We start from the raw sequence: 20999 nt of genomic DNA on the forward strand, positions 1-20999 counted from the left end.
ATTATGATATAATTGTGTTAAATAACTCCAGTCTACAAAGATGCAATACCAACTGTATCAGAATTTTAATCTTATTAAAGAGAAAGCTTTTTCCACTTTTAAAATGTATGAATACTAATGAATTAATTTTAATGTTAATGATTTATAATATTCTACTATGAGATGAGTTGTAAAACTGTATTAAAACCGTAATTTGGAAATGATGTAATCAAAAGAAAATACTTATAATTAGTATGCAATTTGAGGCATAACAATTTACATTCTTTGCTCATAAACTATAACTAAGGAGATTGAGGAGAATGTATGGAAGGAAGGAAAAAGAGGAAGAAGGCAGGAAGCAAGGAGTGGAAAACAGAAATAAATACCAAGTTATATGATAAACTGCTCATATTCTCGGGATGCTTTCAAATGAAAAAAAAATAGTACAAGAGTAAGAATTTTTTCACTGCACTCAATGATAAGTGGAAATTAAGGAAAAAGTACAAAATACCCAAGAGAGACCCCACAGACCCTAGGATGTTAAACAAGAAGGAAGGCCCTAGTAAACATGCTTCAATCCCACTTAAAAAGGAGAACAAAATAATCTTAGGAGGCAGAGGAAGGGAGGGCCTGGGTGAGAGTAGGGAGAGGGACAGGAAAAGGAGGACAGAATCAGGTACAGAGGGAGACAAATGAGAAGTCCAAAGGGTCAGGAGAATAAATGGAAATATGCAGCTGCTGGGATGGCGGTGGGGAAAATCTCTAGAAAGTCCCAGAGACCTGGGATGCAGGGGGTTCTCAGGATTCAATGGTGGTAACCTTAGCTGAAATGCCCAGCAGTGGGGAGACAGAACTTGAAGAGACCACCTCCAGTAGCCAGACAGAGGGATAGCATCACCAACTCACCTTTAAAATTTTTGACCCAAAATTTTTCCTGTCTAAAAGAAATGCAGCAGAGACTGAAGAGCCCAACAGCGACTGAACCAACTTGGGATCTGTCTCATGGGCAGCCACTAAACCCTAACACTATTCCTGATGCTATGTTGTGCAGAGAGTAGCCTAGCATGGCTGTCCTCTGAGAGGCTCTACCAGAATCTGATGGCTGAGATAGATGCAGATACTTACAGCCAACCATTAAACTGAGGTCCGGGGAACTCCTATCGAAGAGTTTGGGGAAAGATAGAAGGAGCTGAAGGGGTTGGTGACCACATAGGAAGACCAACAATGTCAACTATCCTGGACCCATGCCAGCACCCAGAGACTAAGTCAGCAAGCAAACAGCATACAAATGCTGGTCCTAGGGTCCTGGCACATAAGTATCAGAAGGCTGCCTTATGGGTCCTCTGTGGAAGAGGATGTGCCTAATCCTGTAGAGACTTGATGTGCCAGAGCTGAGGGGATGCCCGTTAGGGGGCACTCTCTCAGAGGTGAAGGGGAAAGGGAATGTGGAGAGGCATTCTGTAAGAACCAAGAGGGGGGCAACATTTGGGATGTAAATAAATAGTTAATTAATAAAATAAAATACAAAGTTTTTTCCAAAGTCATGTACATATCCATTTATTGTTGTACCTTTGTGAATCATTATAGTTTTCTATACATTTAATGTTAAATATTTATTTTATATGTATAAGTGGGTGCCTAAGTGTATGTATGTATGCCACATGCATGAGATAATCTTCAGAGATCAGAAGAGGGCATCAGATCCTCTTGAACCAGAATTAGAGACAGTTCATCAATCGTATGGGTACTAGGAACCAAACCTGGGGACTTTGTAAGAGCAGCAAGCACTCTTAACTACTGAACCCTCTCACTGGCCTCTGGTACACATGTTTATTTTATAGGTGAGGAAAGTTGTATGTATAAAGAAATTTGCTCATGATAAAGTAACTGATGAGTTTAGAAGCTAAGATCAGCTTTATTCTTTATTTTATTTGGCACTTTTGTTGCACTGTGCTTTAGCTGGCTATAAAACACCACAGTAATTCAACAAGACCGTAAAGATTCAGATCTTTTCATCTCACTGTAAAAGTATAAAAAGTACATAAAATGAAAAGACAGTATTGATCAACTGGTTAATCACAATTTTAATTCTTTAAATTATACTTTATGCTCTTAAAAGATCCTCACAGCACAATACAATGATGTTTGCCAATCAGAATGTATTACTAGATAAAGCAAACTTTAGAAGTTACTGAGTTTGTATAAAAATGCATTACATGAAATTATGAGTTTACACAAGCAAGGGTAAATGGATGGTTTATGAATTCAGGGTCTCATCGGAAACAGTAATTCAGATTTGTTTATACTAGTGTTCTTATTAAATGACAGTCTTAAGTTTTTAATTATATATATATATATATATATATATATATATATATATATATATAATTGAATTCATCACTGGCTATAATTTAATTAATTTAAAAGGTAAGAAAATGTAAGTCACTAAATCATCTTATAATTATACTCATATTATAAAAGTAATGACTTTTTCAGGAGTATTTGTAATGGTTAATGTTATACATTTAGACTAAGGGGCTCATTTGTGTGATTAAACACTAAGCAAGATAATAGCTTTGACAATATTCAGATGTGATGTGAATAAATTAGTAGATTTAAAATACTTAACTGAAAAATACTGCATAAATTAATTCATAGAATATGCTAATTTGATATATGTTTATATTATACAGATGTTTTCATAAGCAAATACATATTCAGCTTATACATAATAATATCAGTTGATTTTTCTCAGTAATTTGACAGCTTTACACAATTTAGAGCCCATAAAGTAAATCTTGCCATTGATCTGAAAGTGGTTCTATCACTTTTTCTCTGGTTATGTAGCCTCCCATCTTGTCTTGTAAACATCTGACTTGTTAAGCCACATAGTTAACCAAGAACATATCTCCATCTCTATCTCTTATTGTGTGTTTCTGTTAGAACCTCAAAACACAATACTTATTTTTAAGTCATATTTATACATATAAAAATAAATGCCCCTAATGATAGTATCTATTTACTTCTATGCTCTTGCCATAAGTAGACAGTACATGCTCAATAGTTAATTCCTGAATATATAAATAAATAAATGAATTTCTATAAAACAGATCAAATAAACTATTACCTTTGGCTGGACGAATAGTAAATGCAATTCCTCTTGGTGTAGCTACTGGTTTCCATTCAAATTCAGCAGGGCAATTCAGATGATTATATAGCCTAACTGTACCACGAAAACATGTTTTTAACAAGAAGGTTTGTGGTCTCAATACAATCTCATTAGAAGACAGCTCAAGTTTTACAGGCAGGATGACAGCCATCACTAGGATGTGTCCACCAGGTATGTTATTAATTTTGAAAGTGAATGATCTGTAACAGAGTAGAAACTCCCAAATTTAACTAGTCGCACAGTATCTACTTATGATTACAGATTTCAGATATAACATATATGCTATAGATTACCATATAATATTAATTCTGAAAATAATGATGGGGGTAAATTAGATTGTCACTGAAACATAAGAGCATGCAAGTATGCAAAGTGATGTATATTATATACTTTCTATACTTTGAGAGAAAATATAAACTATGTTACAATTATTGAAGTAAATTAATACATATTATAAATGATTCTAATGAGCAGAAACTGAGAAATAAACCTTACTTCCAAAATTTTCCATTGGTGGAAGATTCAAACACCATCGAAATATATGTACTCGATGTAGGTGGGATCACATATGAAAATTGGTTGGTTTTCTGAAGTTCTTTCAAATCAATATCTAACTGGATCAATATATACATGGGCAGCATATTAACAATATGAAGTAGCTGAGTATTTGTAGATTTCACACAAACATTACCAAAATTAAGGACAGATGGTCCTGAAATAATCAAAGTAAAATTAACACAAAACTATTTAGTATAATATCACAAAATTATTTTGTATAATATCAGACAGGATTAGCTGTACTTTTATCTTATCTGATGATAGTTTCATGCTTAGAGATTATTGCTTCACGTTCAATATGAATATACTTTAGTATGGAAATTTTTATGGTAAAATAAGCACAATGAAATTCTAATCATCACTTTGATCTGCAACATTTCACCAATGTCTACTTCTATAAATACACTTATTTTATTCACCAACATACAATTCAAAAAAATAGCAATTTTCAATACATGATTAATTTCTTAAGGGTTCTCCTTTAAATGTCAAAGGCATTCACTGAAATAATCTTTACAATTATACATGATCTCATTTTTATTTTGAGACAAGATTGAGCTATGTAAGCAAGGCCAGCTTTGAATTCACGATGCTCATGTTTGTGGATCTATTCTTCATAGCATCACTACCACACAATGTTTTCAATCTGCTAATTGTAATACTTTGTCATAACTAATATATTGACTTTATTTAAATATACAATTTCTTTAGTACTGACATACATACAACAAAGGTTGAATACAGGCCACTCCAAAGTATTTTCTTGTATGTCATTACTTTTATTCCCTTTCACTAGTTCCAAAATATTTCTCAGAAAATTCACATGCATTACTATATATCAGTTTCTTTCTAGAGTTTCTTTAAATTACAATTATTTATTTATTCACTTATTTGTGTGTTTATATGTATGTGTTTTTCTGTGTGTGCATGTATAAAGGGATATGGATGTACAACAGCACATGTGTGGAAGTCAGAGGGCAAATCAAAAGTTATTTTTCTTAACCATAAGTCTGAGAATCAACTTCAGATCTTCAGGCTTCAGAGCAAGCATGTTTACTCACTAAGCCATCTCACTGGTGCTCACTTTCCATAGCTTCCCATGAATAGAATCATCTGGTACATAACAAATTTGTATAGATTCTTTCTCATAGTGAATTTCTGAGATATTCATGCATTTTTTTAAATAAGTGTTTCATTCATTTATATTACTAGGCAGTGCTATGTGATGGTTCGTTTCAACTGTCAACTTGATACAGTCTAAAATCATCTAAAAAAGTCTTAATGACAGTTTGTCAGTTTGTGGGCATGTCTGGAGGAAATTACATTGATCACCTTAGGTGGTATGAAATGATCCAGCATACTATGGGTGGAACCATACATGAATTTCAAATTGCAGAATGGATAAGAGTGGGAAAGTAAGCTGAGCACTAAAGCATGTATTCAATTATTTCTCTCTGCTCTTCACTGTGGATAAAATATGGCCAGCTGTCCTGAGCTCCTGTCATTCTGACCTCTCCACGATATTATACTCTACCCTATAATTTTGTTAGGTATTTTAATCACAATAACCCAAATAAAACTAGAATTAATGCCCTTTGTGTATATATCTTAATTGTGTTGGTTTAATCACCTCTACAATGATATTTAGTTTCTAGTTATTAGCTACTTTTAAAAACCTACTATGCATATTTGATAGCAAGTATCGATTTGAGTATACAACTTTGTTTCTTTTGGATAAATATCTAGGAAAAGAACAGAAGAATGATATGGCTTCTTTGTGTGTGGATATATAAGGAGACAGAAAACTATTTAGAAAAGTTGTGTTCTCACTAGTAGTATACAACTTAAGAGTATCAAGTTCCTTGTGTCATTGCTGTGAAAAGACACCATGACCAAGGCAACTCTTATAAAGGGCAACATTTAAATGGCACTAGCTTACAATTTCAGAGACTCAGTCCATTATCATCATCATCATGGAAAGAAGAATGTCAGCATCCAGGCAGACATGACACTGGAGAAGTTGCTGAGAGTTCTATATCTTGTTCTGAAGGTAGTCAGAAGACTGTCTTCCAGGCAACTAGGAGGAGGGCCTGAAAGCCCGCCCCCACAGTGATTCACTTCCTCCAACAAGGCCACACCCCCTTGCAGTGCCACTTCCTGGGCCAAGCACCAGACTTTTCCTTCATGGTTTACTTTTAGCCATTTACTAAATTTCATTTTGGTTTAATTTTGAATGCCCTTAAAAACTAACAATGTCTATTTTAATATGTGAATACAACAATTATGTATTTTCTTTGATGAACTATCAAATTTTCAGCCTATTTGTTAAACTTTAGTTGTTGTTTTATTAAGATTTATTATGGATCCTAGTTAAAACTAAATTTTCAGATGTATAACTTATTAAGATTTATTATGTATCCTAGTTAAAACTAAAGTTTCAGATACACAATTTAAAACAATATCTTTTAGTCAATGGATACTTTTTACTTCCCTACCAGTATCTTTACAAAAATACAAAAATATTTAGCTTTGATTAATATCTGAATTGTTAGATATTTTGTAATTTATGCTTTTATTTTCAAAATAAAAACATTTTATTTTCCCATATAAATCTTCCCATATAAATCTTATTTTCCCATTTATATCTTCATATAAATAGACATAGATAGACAGACAGACAGATAGATATCCCTCTACAAAATACATGGTTTTGATCCATTTCTACCGGTTTCTTAAAGATAAACCTGACAACATTTATACATGTCTACAACATGCAGCATGGTTTCAAATACATGTGCATTTTTAAAGGATTAAATAAATATAATTGAAATAGCTGCCACCTCACACAGTCAATTTTATGGTGCAAATACGTATAGCTTATAACTACCGATTTTCAATTACATAAAATTTTGTCATTAACTGTAGTCAAAGTGCTAAACAATAGCTCTCCAAAACTTATAATAAATGAAGCTTTGCAGCCTTTGACCAACAATCCCTATTTTGTCTTATACTTTACACAAACCCTGGTAACAACTAAATTATTCTTTGCCTTTATAAGCCCAAATTCTTCTTTTAATTCCATAAAACACAAGATAATGTAGCGTATGTCTCAGTATGCCGAAGTTAATTCAGTGTCTTTCATACTGGATTCCTTTAGTAAAAATTTCAGAATTTCTTTTTTAGCATAATTATATTCTAATTTTATCAATAAATCACATTTTCTCATTTGTAACTGCATGTTTTATCCTATGGAATATGTTTTATTTATGTCTACATTGTGGAATAGTAAATAATGGTAATTAATATATATATATATATATATATATATATATATATATATATATATATATATCTCCTCATGAACTTGACAGTTGTCTAATAAAAGGCTCAAAACTCTACTCTCAGCAATGTTCATGTATGCATTATCTTTTAATTATAACTACCAAGTTGTACAATAGATCTTAATAACAAGAATACCTATTAGCTGGGCTTGGGGATTGCTGCTGAGGCAATCTTTCTTGGTCTAAATCTAGGACTATTATCAGCTAGCCTGTCACCTAAGCACAGAGCTATCGCCTATCCACCTATGGATCCTCATGTGTCTTTAGTTGTAGTAGAGGTTCACAACTTAGGAAGGGAAGGCCAAAGTTCTCACAGTGACACATCTGTTCAAGAACAGTTGCATAACTACTGTTGTGTGGTAAAATGAGCCATGGTCTTTCTACTCTACCATCTTAATGCAATGTGCTTTAGAGAGACAGGGGGACTACAATATAAAATTGTGTGGATAAGGATATGAGTAGAATCTAGACGGAGCTGGCGGGGAGTGATCAAATATATTTTACAAAAAATAATAAAATTAATACACACACAAAAAACAAATGAAAAACAAAGACTATAGCAAATTTATGTATAATCTTACCAACAATTACTTGATGAATTTGCTTTGGTGTCAAAACTTTGCTGCAGTCTTGTTTTTCATGGTTAGTGGTTGGCTTTGATTTAAGTCCTCTGGTGACCTGTTTTTCCAAAATTAATCATTCAATATTAGTAAGAGACATTTGTAGAATTCTCATTATGTGAAAACAAAATGAAAAACATTGTACATGCCTTTCTCTGCAGAGATTCTGATTCTCTGGATGCTATCTTCTTGGTGCTTAACAATCTTTTAGCTTTGAGCGAAGTAGCTTTTAAAGATGGAGGTATTTCCTCTTCTATTTCTGATTGAGATAGTGGTGGTGACCTTAGACCACATGATGGCTGCATGCCAATATCTACATCGTTATCTAGAAACTTGCATTCCCTATTAAAAAATGATGAAGATAATATGATATTATTCATTACTAACTATATATTATATATTATAATTACCATTATTAACAAATATATCATCAATAAGAATAATAATAATCAGCAATTGAAGAAGTTCTTCAGAAAATATAGTAATACATGCAAATATCCTCCATGGGGAACACTGTTATAGCCTTATCTATATGTATTTACCTGAATTGGTATACTAATCTGGAGGAGGTTTTCCTCCACTGTGTGGCATCAACTCTTCTTAAACACCTCACAGGGGAAGTTATAGCCAACCTATATCTTTGTCACACTCAAAAGGCAAACCATAGTCCCTAAGTGGTTTACATCAAAGTAAAAAGTATCTTTGGTTGGTTCAAGATGCAAACAATGATTAATGTCATTTATGTTCAAAAGAATCTTGCCATCAGACTAAGTACATACTTGATATGAAATACATCAAGTCTTCCCCTAATGTATGTACTCTGATTCCAATATCCTACACAGCACTGTGTTGAAAATATACTTTTAGTGAACCACATGCAAAAGAATCCCTGCCTCGGGACTTGCCTCTAGAAAAAAAAAAATCTACCTAAGATGACTTCAAATAAAAAGTTAGCAAAAGTTACTGCAGTTACAACAGTTAAATGCTTCTGAAAATCCTACTAAAACAACTGAAAATTTAAACAAACCTAAAGCATAGAGATATAAACCTGATATTAACATGATAATTAAAATATGAATAATAATAATCTATACAAACATCATAAAATGGATGTCAGATTTAAAGACAAATACATAAAAAACAGTATAGATTGTACGCAATAGATTTCTTGGATTTGTTTCTTCATAAAACATTGAAACCATAGACAAATCAGACTTTTCCGAGCAACGAAGCTTCTACAAAGCAAAGGAAACAATAAAAAGTAGAAACAACTTTTGCAGTGAAAAAGATATGCAAATTATTCATTTGAAAAGAGATTTATCCAGAATATGCAGATAACAAAAAACCCTCCATAATAGCTCTTCAATAATCAAATTAAAGTATGTATAAATTCGATGAATACATACTTCTTAAAAAAAAAACAGATGACCCACAAAATTTACTTTATAATGCTCAGTGTCTTCAGTAACCAAAAAACAAAAATAAAAATGTCATTGAGATTATTACCTCATGTTATTAAAATGGGTATTTTTAAAATGACAAAATAAACCAAATGCTAAAAGGATGTGGAGAAATGCAAATCCAAAAACATTATTGGGGGTTACATACAGCCACCATGGAAACTGATATGGAAAAATTAGAAGCTCCAAAAACAAAGTAATGACATGGAAATTAAGAATACACTACCTTGATTTGACCCAAATACCTTGCATACAAGTCCTGAAATTTCTGAATATACTTCATAAATATCTTCAAGTATTACATTGATCAAAAGTTATAAAAACTGTTTATGATGACAATAACAAATACTCTGATTTATAGTATACTCCCCAAATTTATGAGACTTGAGGCCCCAGGGAGTGGGGAGGTCTGGTGGGGTGGGATGGTGAGGACATCCTCTTAAGAGACAGGGGAAGAAAGAGATAGGATGAGGAACTTTCAGAGGGTGGAACGGGATAATGACTGGACTGTAAAAAAAAAAAAATTAAAGAATAATATAATAAAATTTTCTTAAAAAGAAGAAAACCAAATCCAGTCTTTAGGCACAATGTTTGAAGAACTATCTTTACCTCTGTGCTTCTTTATGTAGGCGTATACTTCTTAAATTGTTAATATAGTTTGTGTAGTAATCTCGATGTGCTTTTCTTTCCAATTTTTCCAAATCGGTGTATTCATAATCAGGATCTGTATAATCATACCTTGGCATCTTTGTGAAAATTGTTCTACAAGATAAACAAGGTATTTGTTAAAATGCACACAAAACCTGTTCAATCAAGATTTAGCAAATACATATTAGTCATTTTATATGTCAAGTCAGAGGCATTAAATAGCGAATTAGGACAAACTGCATATTCTGGGAAAAATGAAGACATCACTGCATGTATACCTACAGTGAGGTAAAATATAATCATGTATGTGTGTGTCACACTACACACACACACACACATACACACACACATATTGACAGGTTTCTTGATGGCAGAGACTGACCCTTCCGTTCCAGAGAACAAAAAGTGTTTCTGACTCTTAGAGGTTTTCAGGGAGTGGACTAGAATTAGAAAAAAAAAAAGAACATTAATTTTTTTTCATCAGATACACTATTATTAGATTACATACCTTCTGGGTCCCCTCCCTCTCCCAAAAATCAGGATCATGGAAAAACTGTTGTGGCTCTATGGGTCAGAGAACTACTAAGAAATCTTGCTGTGGTGTGGTCTAACAACCTTTTACATTTCATTACATTACATTACAAAATAGGTTTATGATAATACTGAACTGATTTCCCCAATGCCAAGGATGTGGCTAGGCCAGCATAAGTCATATGATATGAAGCTTGTCCACTTCCTGAATACCTCTAAAAGTCAGAAACACTTTCTGTTCTCTGGAACTGAAGGGTCGGCCCCTCCCATCAAGAAGCTTGACATAGCATACATAGTGGCTATCTTCTCTACCAGTTTCCCATTTCAAGTCTAGAACCTGGCTGCAAGTGGTCAGGAGGCTATCTCTTTTAATAAAGGTAAATCTGAAGGGTAATCTCTTGTCAGCTCCTTCCTAAAAACTCAGGATAAAGGAAATTTGTTTTTCTAACAACTATTTTCTTAAACTTTAGAGTTAATGAATTATCCAATTACCATTCTAGAATAGAAACTATCTCATCCTGGTAGACACAACAACTAATTGAACAGAACAGTATAGTGAGAGCGAGATCTACAATAATGGTAATGAAGCTGTTCATACACCCTATAAATAAGAGGGAAGAAAGAACCATAGCACCCTTAACTAGGACCATACTTACCCCTGTCCTCACCCATAAGCAATGATCTTGGGAAATGGTAGTGAAAGGATGAATGAAAGGGGGACTCAATAATACAGTTTCCATGATGTCAGTTATCCATGATTAAGCCACACTTTGCAATGATGTAGCTACTTGGGTACCATACACACTCTAAAAATGAGCCCAATAATCTCACTGACTGGTTCACAAATTTGAACTTTGAAGGAGTTACTTTGCTCTGTTGTTGGTGCCCTATCTGGAATAAATTCATATTTCTTCAAGTCTCCACAGGAAATGTTAACCCAGCATTCACTTGTATTCTTAAAAATGTTACTAGTAGAGGAGATACTGCTATGAACAAAATCCTCTACTTCATTTTATTCTCAAAAATTGAAAGATTAAATACATAAGAGTGAAACAGCAATTGCAATTATTAATAAAAAGAATGAATACATCAGAATAAACTTTCTTTAATTTTTTAATCATGTAATTGACAAGAAAGGTAGTAATATGAAAAACTTTCATTGAGAGAAATGAATATAGCTACTAAATGAATATAAACTGCTACGTTTATTAATTTTAACTCTGATAACTTTTGTGATCTAATTGATAGAGACTAAGAATCAAATTGTTAAAATGAAATTAAACATTGTATAAAAGAGTCAGAAATGTTTATAGAAGCCATCAGCTCAGGGTGTTGCAGGGGATGTTATAAACTTGAAGAAAACATACAATTGATTTTTTATAATATATAATTATTTTAAAAGTCAGAATGATTTTTAAAATTCTGTTTTTATCGTATTAATCAAATAGAAATAAAGAAAAGACAGATATAAGTAGAATTTGGAAAAGTAAAATTTTAAGGAAGTCAATAAATACTAGAATTTTTCTTTTGTAGATAGTTAGAAATGTGGGCTGAAGAATCAAATGGTAAGGCAAGAAATTTAATAAAAATTAAATGACCTTAATGCCCACTCCACCTCCACCAAGGTAAAGAGACAGGTAGAAAGAAAAAAGAACAGAGCTAATATTGAATTTAGGTAGTCTACTATTAACATACAAGTTGGCAGAAAATGATTCTCTTTTACTCTTGAATATACAAAAATCTTTCTGGGATGAAGGCCAGAATACCATGTATTGGCCACTTTTATCTTATTAGTAGTAATTTAGCAATGAAGTTCTAATGAACTTACATTGAAGTTGAAACACTCCTTACAAACAGAACTATGAAAGCTTTATGTCAAGCAGAAATATATGTATGAGTTGACAAAACAGGATGATAACTGTTAATTAGTTTCATACAATTTAAATTGCTTTATTTGGATGAATTCAAACTTATAATCATATCAAATATAACTATTCTAGACTATAATTTCAATGGTGATTATTTCTATCAGTTATCTATTGGTGTTCATAATATAGTTTTAAAAGAATTTGCTATATATGTAGCTGGAGCCATGGGTCTTTCCATGTCTATTCTGTGGTTGCTGGTTTAGTCCCTGGGAGCTCTGGATGTGGGTTCTGGTTGCAGTTATGTGGGAGGGTATTGGGTGTGGGGGTACCCTCATAGAAACAGGGAGAGGGGGGAAGGGATGGGGGTTTGAGGAGGGGAAACCTGGAAGGGGGATAATATTTGAAATGTAAATAAATAAAACAATAAAAAGTTTAAGAAAAAGAGAAATCCAATGTATTAAAAAAATTATTTTGCTTGCCATTCATTTTGTCACAATTATACAGGAGAGAGTATTAAAGGTTAGATAAGTCAAATGCTGTAGCATTCAACAACCACTGTACTCCTCATACAAACTGAAGAATAAAATTCGTTCTGATTCCTGATGACATCACTTTCTTTCCCTTTTGAACCCCAGGATCTTGCAGATCTCTAGGTATTATCCTGGATATTTTATTATTTGAATTATAATTTATTAAAATTACATATTACCTGAAATGTTCATGGTGGTCTCCAGACCTGATACTTGTAGCTCTATCATTCGGAAAAGCAATCAGTGCAGTCTTCGCTGACTCATCATTTGAGCAATGAGTATGAAGGTTCGTCGCTGTTGACCTGAGCATTGCAGCTACAGGTAGAAGATCGTCCTTTTTCTCTGAATCTTTGATCACAAAGTGTCTTGTGGGATTACTGACCAAGGGGGATATACCTTTAATAAAATTGAAAATTAAGCTGACATTTAGTACCTTGTATTGTAACATTTCCAAAAATTAGCCACAAATGATTGATACACTAGATAACTGGTAGGATGATTAGAAAAACACTCATAGGCTCATAGATATGAATGTGTGGTCATTAGGCAGTGGCTCTACTTGAAAAAAATTAGGAGATATGGCCTTGTTGGAGTAGGTGTGGCCTGGTTGGACAAAATGTGTCACTGTGGGTGGACTTTGGGTTTTCAAATGCTTAAGTCAGGCCCAGTGGCTCTCTTCCTGATGCATGCCAATCCACATGGAGAACTCTCAGATTCTTCTCCAGCACATATCTGCCTGCATGCAGCCATGCTCTCCACTATGAAAACAATGGACTAGACCTCTGAAACTGTAAACAAGCCCTAATTAAATGCTTTCTTTTATATGAGTTGCCATGGTCATGGTATGTTTTAACAGCAACTGAACACTGACTAAGACAATTGATTTTAACAAATGCTAAATTCTCAGGCACACTGTGAAAATACAAATCACTTAATACAATACACGGTCCTATATACACCGATTTAGCAAAATAAAATTTAAATAATAGTAAAATATATGTATAATAAAAAGAATACTAATTTGAAGATATAAATTGACCTATATGAAAGTGAAAGGTTTTGTTGTTTCTTTATTGCTAAAGACAACTGTATATCAAGTTCATATGGTTCAATTAATAAAATATTATATATAATTAGAGGAAACAGTACCACCCAGAAAATATGGATATAGTTAAAACCAGTTTACATTAATTTCCAGAAAAAAATAGAACAAATACAGCATAGCAACCATTAAAATATTTGAGAGTCTACATAAGATACCTCAAAATAGCAACATATTATCCACTGGAAATATAACAGAAATGTAAATCTTTGGTATAGCCATATATACTTATACATAGGCACATGATACTTACACATAAGCACATGATATGTATTTGAACAGGCCTTCTACCTGACTTTGGTAGACTCTTTAAAAAGGGGAAAAGCACTGTTTTGACCATGTTTGATTCACATAATCTTATACTGTAAATGAAAATCATATCATAGCTGTATAAGACAAATGCGGTAACATACCAGGATTAATTTTCACCCCAACCTTCTTAGTGTGAGCTTTGCAAGTGCTGTTGAATTCTAAATGTATATAATGAAAAGGTCTCATTGACAAAGACTGTAAGTTATCATCTGCTACTGGTCCAATAATCTCAATCACTTGCTTTACTTTAAATACTCCAATTTGATGTGGAACGAATGAGCATATCACATTCTAAAGAAAAATAAAATGTAATCAGTATTCTATTGATGGAAAAAATAAAAACAAATCTTAAAATACAAGTTATATGAATGTCAAGCAACATATTTTCACCATGGGGATTTATAAGCAATTTTAGGAAACATCAAAAATTAGTCATCTTGATAAGCCCTTAGAAACAGTGATCAGGAGAGTGTTCACAGAATTTTGTTTATTGCCTTGCTTGTTCTTTGACTATTTGTGTTTGTTGTCATGCTTGTTCCTTGACTATTTGCATCTTTTGTATTGCTAGTTCCTCAACCTAGAACTGACCTTAATACTTGCATGTAATTCAAATGTTATAAAAACAAAAAGGAGGGAGGATGGGATAGGGGGTTCTAAGGAGGGGAAAGGGGAGAAGGGGAAAGGGGATGACATCTGAAATGTAAATAAACAAAATATTCAATAAAAAAAGAAAAAAGAAAACAAGTAAGCCATACGATATTTATTATTGGAAATTTAAGAAAATTGAGAACATAATACTACAGTACTTCAGGAATAGATTAAAAAAATAAGCTCCAAATTGAATTTTACAGTAAAATAAATGATAAAATTTGCAAAAAAAAAATCAACTTGTTGAGTTACATAGAAATTATCTAAGGCTTACAAAAATTCAGTATATCAGGAATGTTGCTGAAATTCTGAACATCCTCATGGCATTTTCTTGCTAGAGTCTCATTTTCCTAACCTCAGTTTTGTGGTCAGCAACTATGGTAGCTGTGGCAACAATTAGTACAACAGCCCAAAAGAGAAAGATATGAGCAGAAAAACTCCAAAACTCACTTCCATAGGTTATGCTAAGGGTTCTGTCTGCCAACTGTCTCTGAGGAGAAGAGAGGTTGGAAAGAGAGAGAAAGGAGAGAGGAGAGATGAGTGATGAGAGATGAGAGAGGGAAAAAGAGAAGCAGAGAGACACATAGAGGATTGAATAACACAAGAATTTGAGGTTCTTTTTTATTTAATGTTTAAAGAAGCTATTAGAAAATAATCAAATTATTAGGATATCCATACAGTGTTTTCAAAGCTCTGACACTGAAAAAGGAAGTAAATTTAAAAAGCTCTGACACTGAAGAAGGAAGTAAATTTAAACAAGTATAAAAAGAAAAAAAAACCAAAGACACTTTTGAGAAAAAGTTACTGGACATTACCCGGTGAGAAGCAGCTGCCAACAACTCTGTTAAAACAGAATATTATAACTTCAACTCTAGGTATCTGGTTCTGTAAATATGATTAACTGCAGACAGGAATTTCCCATTATAAAGATAGTCACATCGATCCTGTATTGATTAAACCCACCAATAATGTAATGGTTTAAAAATATTGCCAGAGATCAACAAAAGCTATCAAAAAAACTATACATGATTTCTCAGACCTACTGAGACTTCTCTTTGAGGTAGCATGTAAGAAATTCTGCTGACCCTCATTTCAGTCTATGGTACCTATATGAAATGGATGATGGCCCTGTTCCCCTCACCCCCCACCCTTTTCTGGAATATTTGCCATAACATGTTTCTGGGAACTGAGAGAAACTTAATTGACTACATATACCAAAGAAAACTACCTATACAGAATTTGTCTGGAAAGTCACAAAATAATGTAACAATAACCAAAACCACAGTAAACTTCACAGTGATTTGGTTTTCACCATTTCAAAGAAATATGTTATTGACAATGGCAAGTTTTCATCAGAAAATTATTTTACAACAAAAGAAACAATAAAATGTGGCCAACACACCAGAAAGGGATTATAATAGGAACTGTCTGTGAGGAAAATCAAATGTTTGGCTTACCAAAATTAAGTTTCTTGGCTACTGTTAATGACTCTATATCAGAGTACATGGCACACCTGACCTCAAAATTTTTGTATGTATGTCTGTGTGTCTGTGCATTTTCCATTCCTTCCTTGTGTGAGGCATATCAACACCATATGTATGCAGGTCAAAGTAATGAAAAAATAGTATCAATGAATGATAAGACGTTCCAAGGAACAGTTGACAGAGGAAAGAGAAGAATACCAGTAAAAATATATTAAAGGATACATTTTGAAACATGATGGAAAAACATTAGTCTATATATCAGTGAAGCTCAACAAAACATGTGATATATCAGAATAACAGACAAATAAAACTGACAAAAGCCAGTGACAAGAAAAATCTTGAAAATATCAAGGAAAAGGTGACTTACAAGGAATCCTGGAAAGCTGAAAAAGTAAAAATACTGGGGATAGGAAGACAGTGATGAGTACAAGATTCATTTACATACCCCCCCAAAAAAAAATTAGAAACTCAAAATCCTGTAACTAGCAAAACATATAGTTAAAACTAGTATAAATGATGATCTCTCCAAACAAACATCAAAGGAGAGAATGTATTGCTAGTACATTTGTTTTAAGAAAATACTAAAACGTCTCCTTTCACTGAAACAAAAGGACATTTTATGACAATACAAGACTGGAAGAATCGATTAAGAACAGAGGTAAACGAAGTAGGATCTAACTTCAATCTGTTTCCAGACCATAGTCACTCTAATTTGGCTCAAAAGTTAAGCACTTCTTATCCCTTTTTGAGTTGAAGGCAGTATTTTTATGACAACAGAGCTTTTTGCCACTGCTCGTTCACACACACACACACACACACACACACACACACACACACACAAATATCTTACTTGATGGAAGATTAACTGCCTTCCCTTTAGAGCAAGAACAAGACAAAATAATCTCTTTCACTGCTTCTATTTAACATTATGCTAGATGTTCTATGAAGGAATATTAAGAAAAAAATGTCATGAATCTAGGTTGTAAAAGAAAGCAGAAAATAAATCTATGCACAAGGACATGATCTTGTATACCAAGAAATCTATTTAAAAATGTGTTCACTCATAAATTAATTCATGGAATTTGATATACTAGCAGAGAACAACCCAACATGAATTTTAAAACTAAATTAAATTTGCTTATCAAAACAACTAGGACCTTTAAGAATATTTTTTGAAGGAATTACAAGGGCTGGGGTACAGTTCTGCAGTAAAATAATTGCCACTCATGCAAAATACCTCATATTTGATTACCAGTACTATAAGAAAATAAAATTCTTGTCTAAAATTGATATACTAGACACTAAAAACACGACTGAAAGCATTTAGGCCACTCATGAATAAGCAGCAAGATATCTGTCTTCCACAGACTGCTAGACTTAATATTGTGTAGAATGGCAATAGTCACCAAAAGGATTTATAAAAGTAACACAGATGTTACCCACATAACAGCTGTCGGCTGCCTTGCTAGTAAAAACTGGCAAGGTATTTTAGAATCTTATCAATTTTCAGGATTCAAAATTAGTCAAAAACATTCTTTAATAAATTTGGATAACTCAGACATGACTGTTCTCAATGATTAAAAGGAGAACTAAGTAAATGAGATTTCAATCCAAAATCTTTTGCTGTAAAGCATATTATCAATGAAATGAAAGACCCATCAAAAGGGAAAAATAATTTTAATTTATCTATCTGATTGAGGCTTGTATCCAAAACATATGAAGGGCTTGCATTTTAACAACAAAGAAAAACATTCAAGTTCTTATGCCTGGTACTATAAACATGGTTAAAACCATGTCTAGTGAAGTCATGGAACTATTGGAGACCTTTGGATATTTTGCTAAGTGGTCATATGTTGTCAACTGTCCTTAAATATTTATGTTCTTATTCACAAAGTTATGCTTGCTCAGAAAAGCTTCCTATTGAATTACCTAACAGTTAATAAAGAGATGAAGTGTTCAAGGTGTTAAGAATAAGAGACTGTGAGTGTTCATCCACAGGAGCATATATATGGACACCCTTTACTCTTTGCAAGGCTTAGAAAGCATCACAGAAGAGAATGAAGAAAGAATGTCAGAGCTAGCAGTTCTGGAAGACTACTGCAAAATGCTTTCCTCTGCACATGACATGGCACTGCAAACATGAACATCACTTTGAAAAACACTATGGGAATAGCTCCAAATGTTAAGAACAGGATTTTCAAGACTTAACAATTCCTCTATATAATGTATTTTGAGAATACATTATATGTATCTACATAAAATCACCCATAAGACATCAAGTATCAAGCCAGAACTGTCTAACAGACTATAGAATTCCAAGCCTCGATTTGGGTAACAAACATACGCAGGGGTTCTAAAATGGAATGTGTGGGAGGAACACCAAATTTGGGAACACTAAAAAGCTTCTCAATATGCTGTAGACATAAAATAAGTGAAAATTAAATGTGTAATTAAGCTGAGGTTTTTCTTGTAGCCCTAGTCTGTGTTGAAGCAAAAACTTCCACCACGGTTTTGTTTCCGAATGTACAACAAGCAAACTCTGCATTGTGAATGCATCATGTGACATGACAACAATGGATGGTGCATGAAACACATGGGCTCAGACTTGAAACCATTGTATGTTTTAAGCTACACACTTTTAACTATAAAAACAAAGTTTTCTATTGTTATAGAAACATACTTGTTTAATAATAGAAAATTAAGATTTTTCAATATTCTTCTGCCATCATCCCTCAGCAAATGAGTATTATATTTGTATACATAATTTATATAACTATATACCTATGGTCACATAAAATCTGCTCAGGCAAAAAAAAAAAGTTGAGTAGAGAGTGCTGAAGAGGTTCTGTTTTAAAGTGGCTAGAAAATCGTTGTCAGAGTGGACAGTCATAATTAAAACAGCCCCTGGAGCATAGGAGTGGGCCTGGTGCTAATAGCAATGTCTTAGTGTCCATATTTTCTTTTTCTTCTCAACACAACAAGCTGCTAACTAATTATTACACATTTCAAATTTTGACAAAATCTGCAAGATATCACTTGTGAGATTGTTCCACAAAATCCTTCCTGAATGGAAATAAGACACTTGTTCTTTGATTTTTCTTGGCACTACCTAAGAAAACCTATTTAACACATTAATGTTCTTAAGGCATATCTGTTTCTATATATGTATTATAATTCATTAATGCAATAAAAATGTTTTAGAAGCAATAACTATATTTCAAACCAGACTTGACCATCACATGCTTTTAATAACACATTGCAGTTAGTTACTTAACAAAGAATTACAGATTCTCTATGACTGCATTTATAATTCTAGGCTACATGAGAGACATACTTCATAAGCACTAGTAGATCAGATGTGGTTCTTTATTCTTTGTACAGTATTTTAGCAGAAAAACTAGCTGAAGGGTTATGAAAGAAGACAAAGAATGAGCCTGCTCACCTGAATACATCCTTCATCAATTCTTCCCCTTTCAGGATCCATTTTAAAGTGTGCAGCTTTTTGAAAATGGTACATCACAGGAAGTGATATGGACTGATTTTTTACAATGCACAAAATATCTGAATGTTCACCCATACGACAAGGTGGAAAAGTAAGCGCTTTTCCTGGATCAAACTGTAATATGACAGGAAGTCCAGAGCCTGTCAGTGCTAATTCCACTTTTTGAAGTCGATTACCTGAAGAAAAAAAAACAATAATAAATATAGAACATAGTGAGGAGTGTTCAGAAAATCAAAAATGTATTTGTCTAGCCTATATGGTATCACTCTATAAATTTGATGATCAGTGAGAACCTGACGCAAACGTGAGCTTATTCCATGATTGACTTCTCTGAGCTACACATAATTTTGGATCTTGACAAAATTAGGAATAAAAAAGAGGTTACTCTGATGGATTTACTTTCTACAGAGTAAGACTGAGAGAGAGAGTAACCACATTTGCCACAGTCACCGAGGCAAAGTAGAATTGTTTTATGTAGAGATATTCAAACAGGCCACTTTTATACACACAGTAACATTTGGGCAAACATTCAATGGAAACAAGCATCCATGAAAAGAATATTCCAAGCATAAAGAACAAAGTCAAGTGCTCTAAAGTACAAACTTCCTTTTCATGTTCAAAAAAAGCCGTAAGAAACCAAGGATAAACATTACCTCAGGGTAAAGAATTAGACAAAGCAATATCTAGCAAATGGACCTAAGAAACAAGTTGGTACAGCCATTTTAATATGCATCAAAATAGATCTCAAACCAGAACTAATCAAAAGAGATAGGGAAACAAACAACATACTCATCAAAGAAAAAAAATCCACCAAAAGGCATTTCAATTCTTAACATCTATGCCCCAAACCCAAGTTTGCAAAAGAAACATTAGTGTAGTTTAAATTACATGCTGACCCTCACAGGTAACTAGTACCTCCTCTAGAGAATCATAAGTACATAATTTAAAAGCCTGTAACTCCCTCAAATTGAAAAATCTAAAAAAAAAAGCTGAACAAACAAACAAACAAACAAACAAAAAACAAATAGCTTTGACCACAGATACCACTTAACAAAGTTAAATCAGGATCAAAGAAATATTTTACATCTACCTATAACCCCTAAAGAAATAGAAATAGGGCTGGAGAGATGGCTCAGCGGTTAAGAGCACAGACTGCTCTTCCAGAGGTCCTGAGTTCAAATCCCAGCAACCACATGGTGGCTCACAACCATCCGTAATGAGATTGGATGCCCTCTTCTGGTGTGTCT

The 20999-nt window shown here is 33.2% G+C and overlaps 1 protein-coding gene across 1 annotated transcript in view; it reads right to left on the minus strand.

The window, feature by feature from the left end:
- Window positions 1-20999, minus strand: part of Cfap47 (cilia and flagella associated protein 47) — a 230304-nt gene that overhangs the window by 196827 nt on the left and 12478 nt on the right. Inside the window, exons 8-15 of the mRNA XM_028769943.1 lie at window positions 19693-19928; window positions 14220-14409; window positions 12884-13100; window positions 9737-9889; window positions 7817-8009; window positions 7629-7725; window positions 3644-3860; window positions 3107-3348 (exon numbers count right to left, since the gene is read on the minus strand). Coding sequence (XP_028625776.1) covers window positions 3107-3348; window positions 3644-3860; window positions 7629-7725; window positions 7817-8009; window positions 9737-9889; window positions 12884-13100; window positions 14220-14409; window positions 19693-19928 — 1545 coding nt within the window. The remainder of the gene's footprint in view (window positions 1-3106; window positions 3349-3643; window positions 3861-7628; window positions 7726-7816; window positions 8010-9736; window positions 9890-12883; window positions 13101-14219; window positions 14410-19692; window positions 19929-20999) is intronic.

The sequence above is a fragment of the Grammomys surdaster genome, unplaced genomic scaffold (assembly GCF_004785775.1).
Source record: "Grammomys surdaster isolate TR1022 unplaced genomic scaffold, NIH_TR_1.0 195, whole genome shotgun sequence".
Lineage (NCBI taxonomy): Eukaryota > Metazoa > Chordata > Mammalia > Rodentia > Muridae > Grammomys > Grammomys surdaster.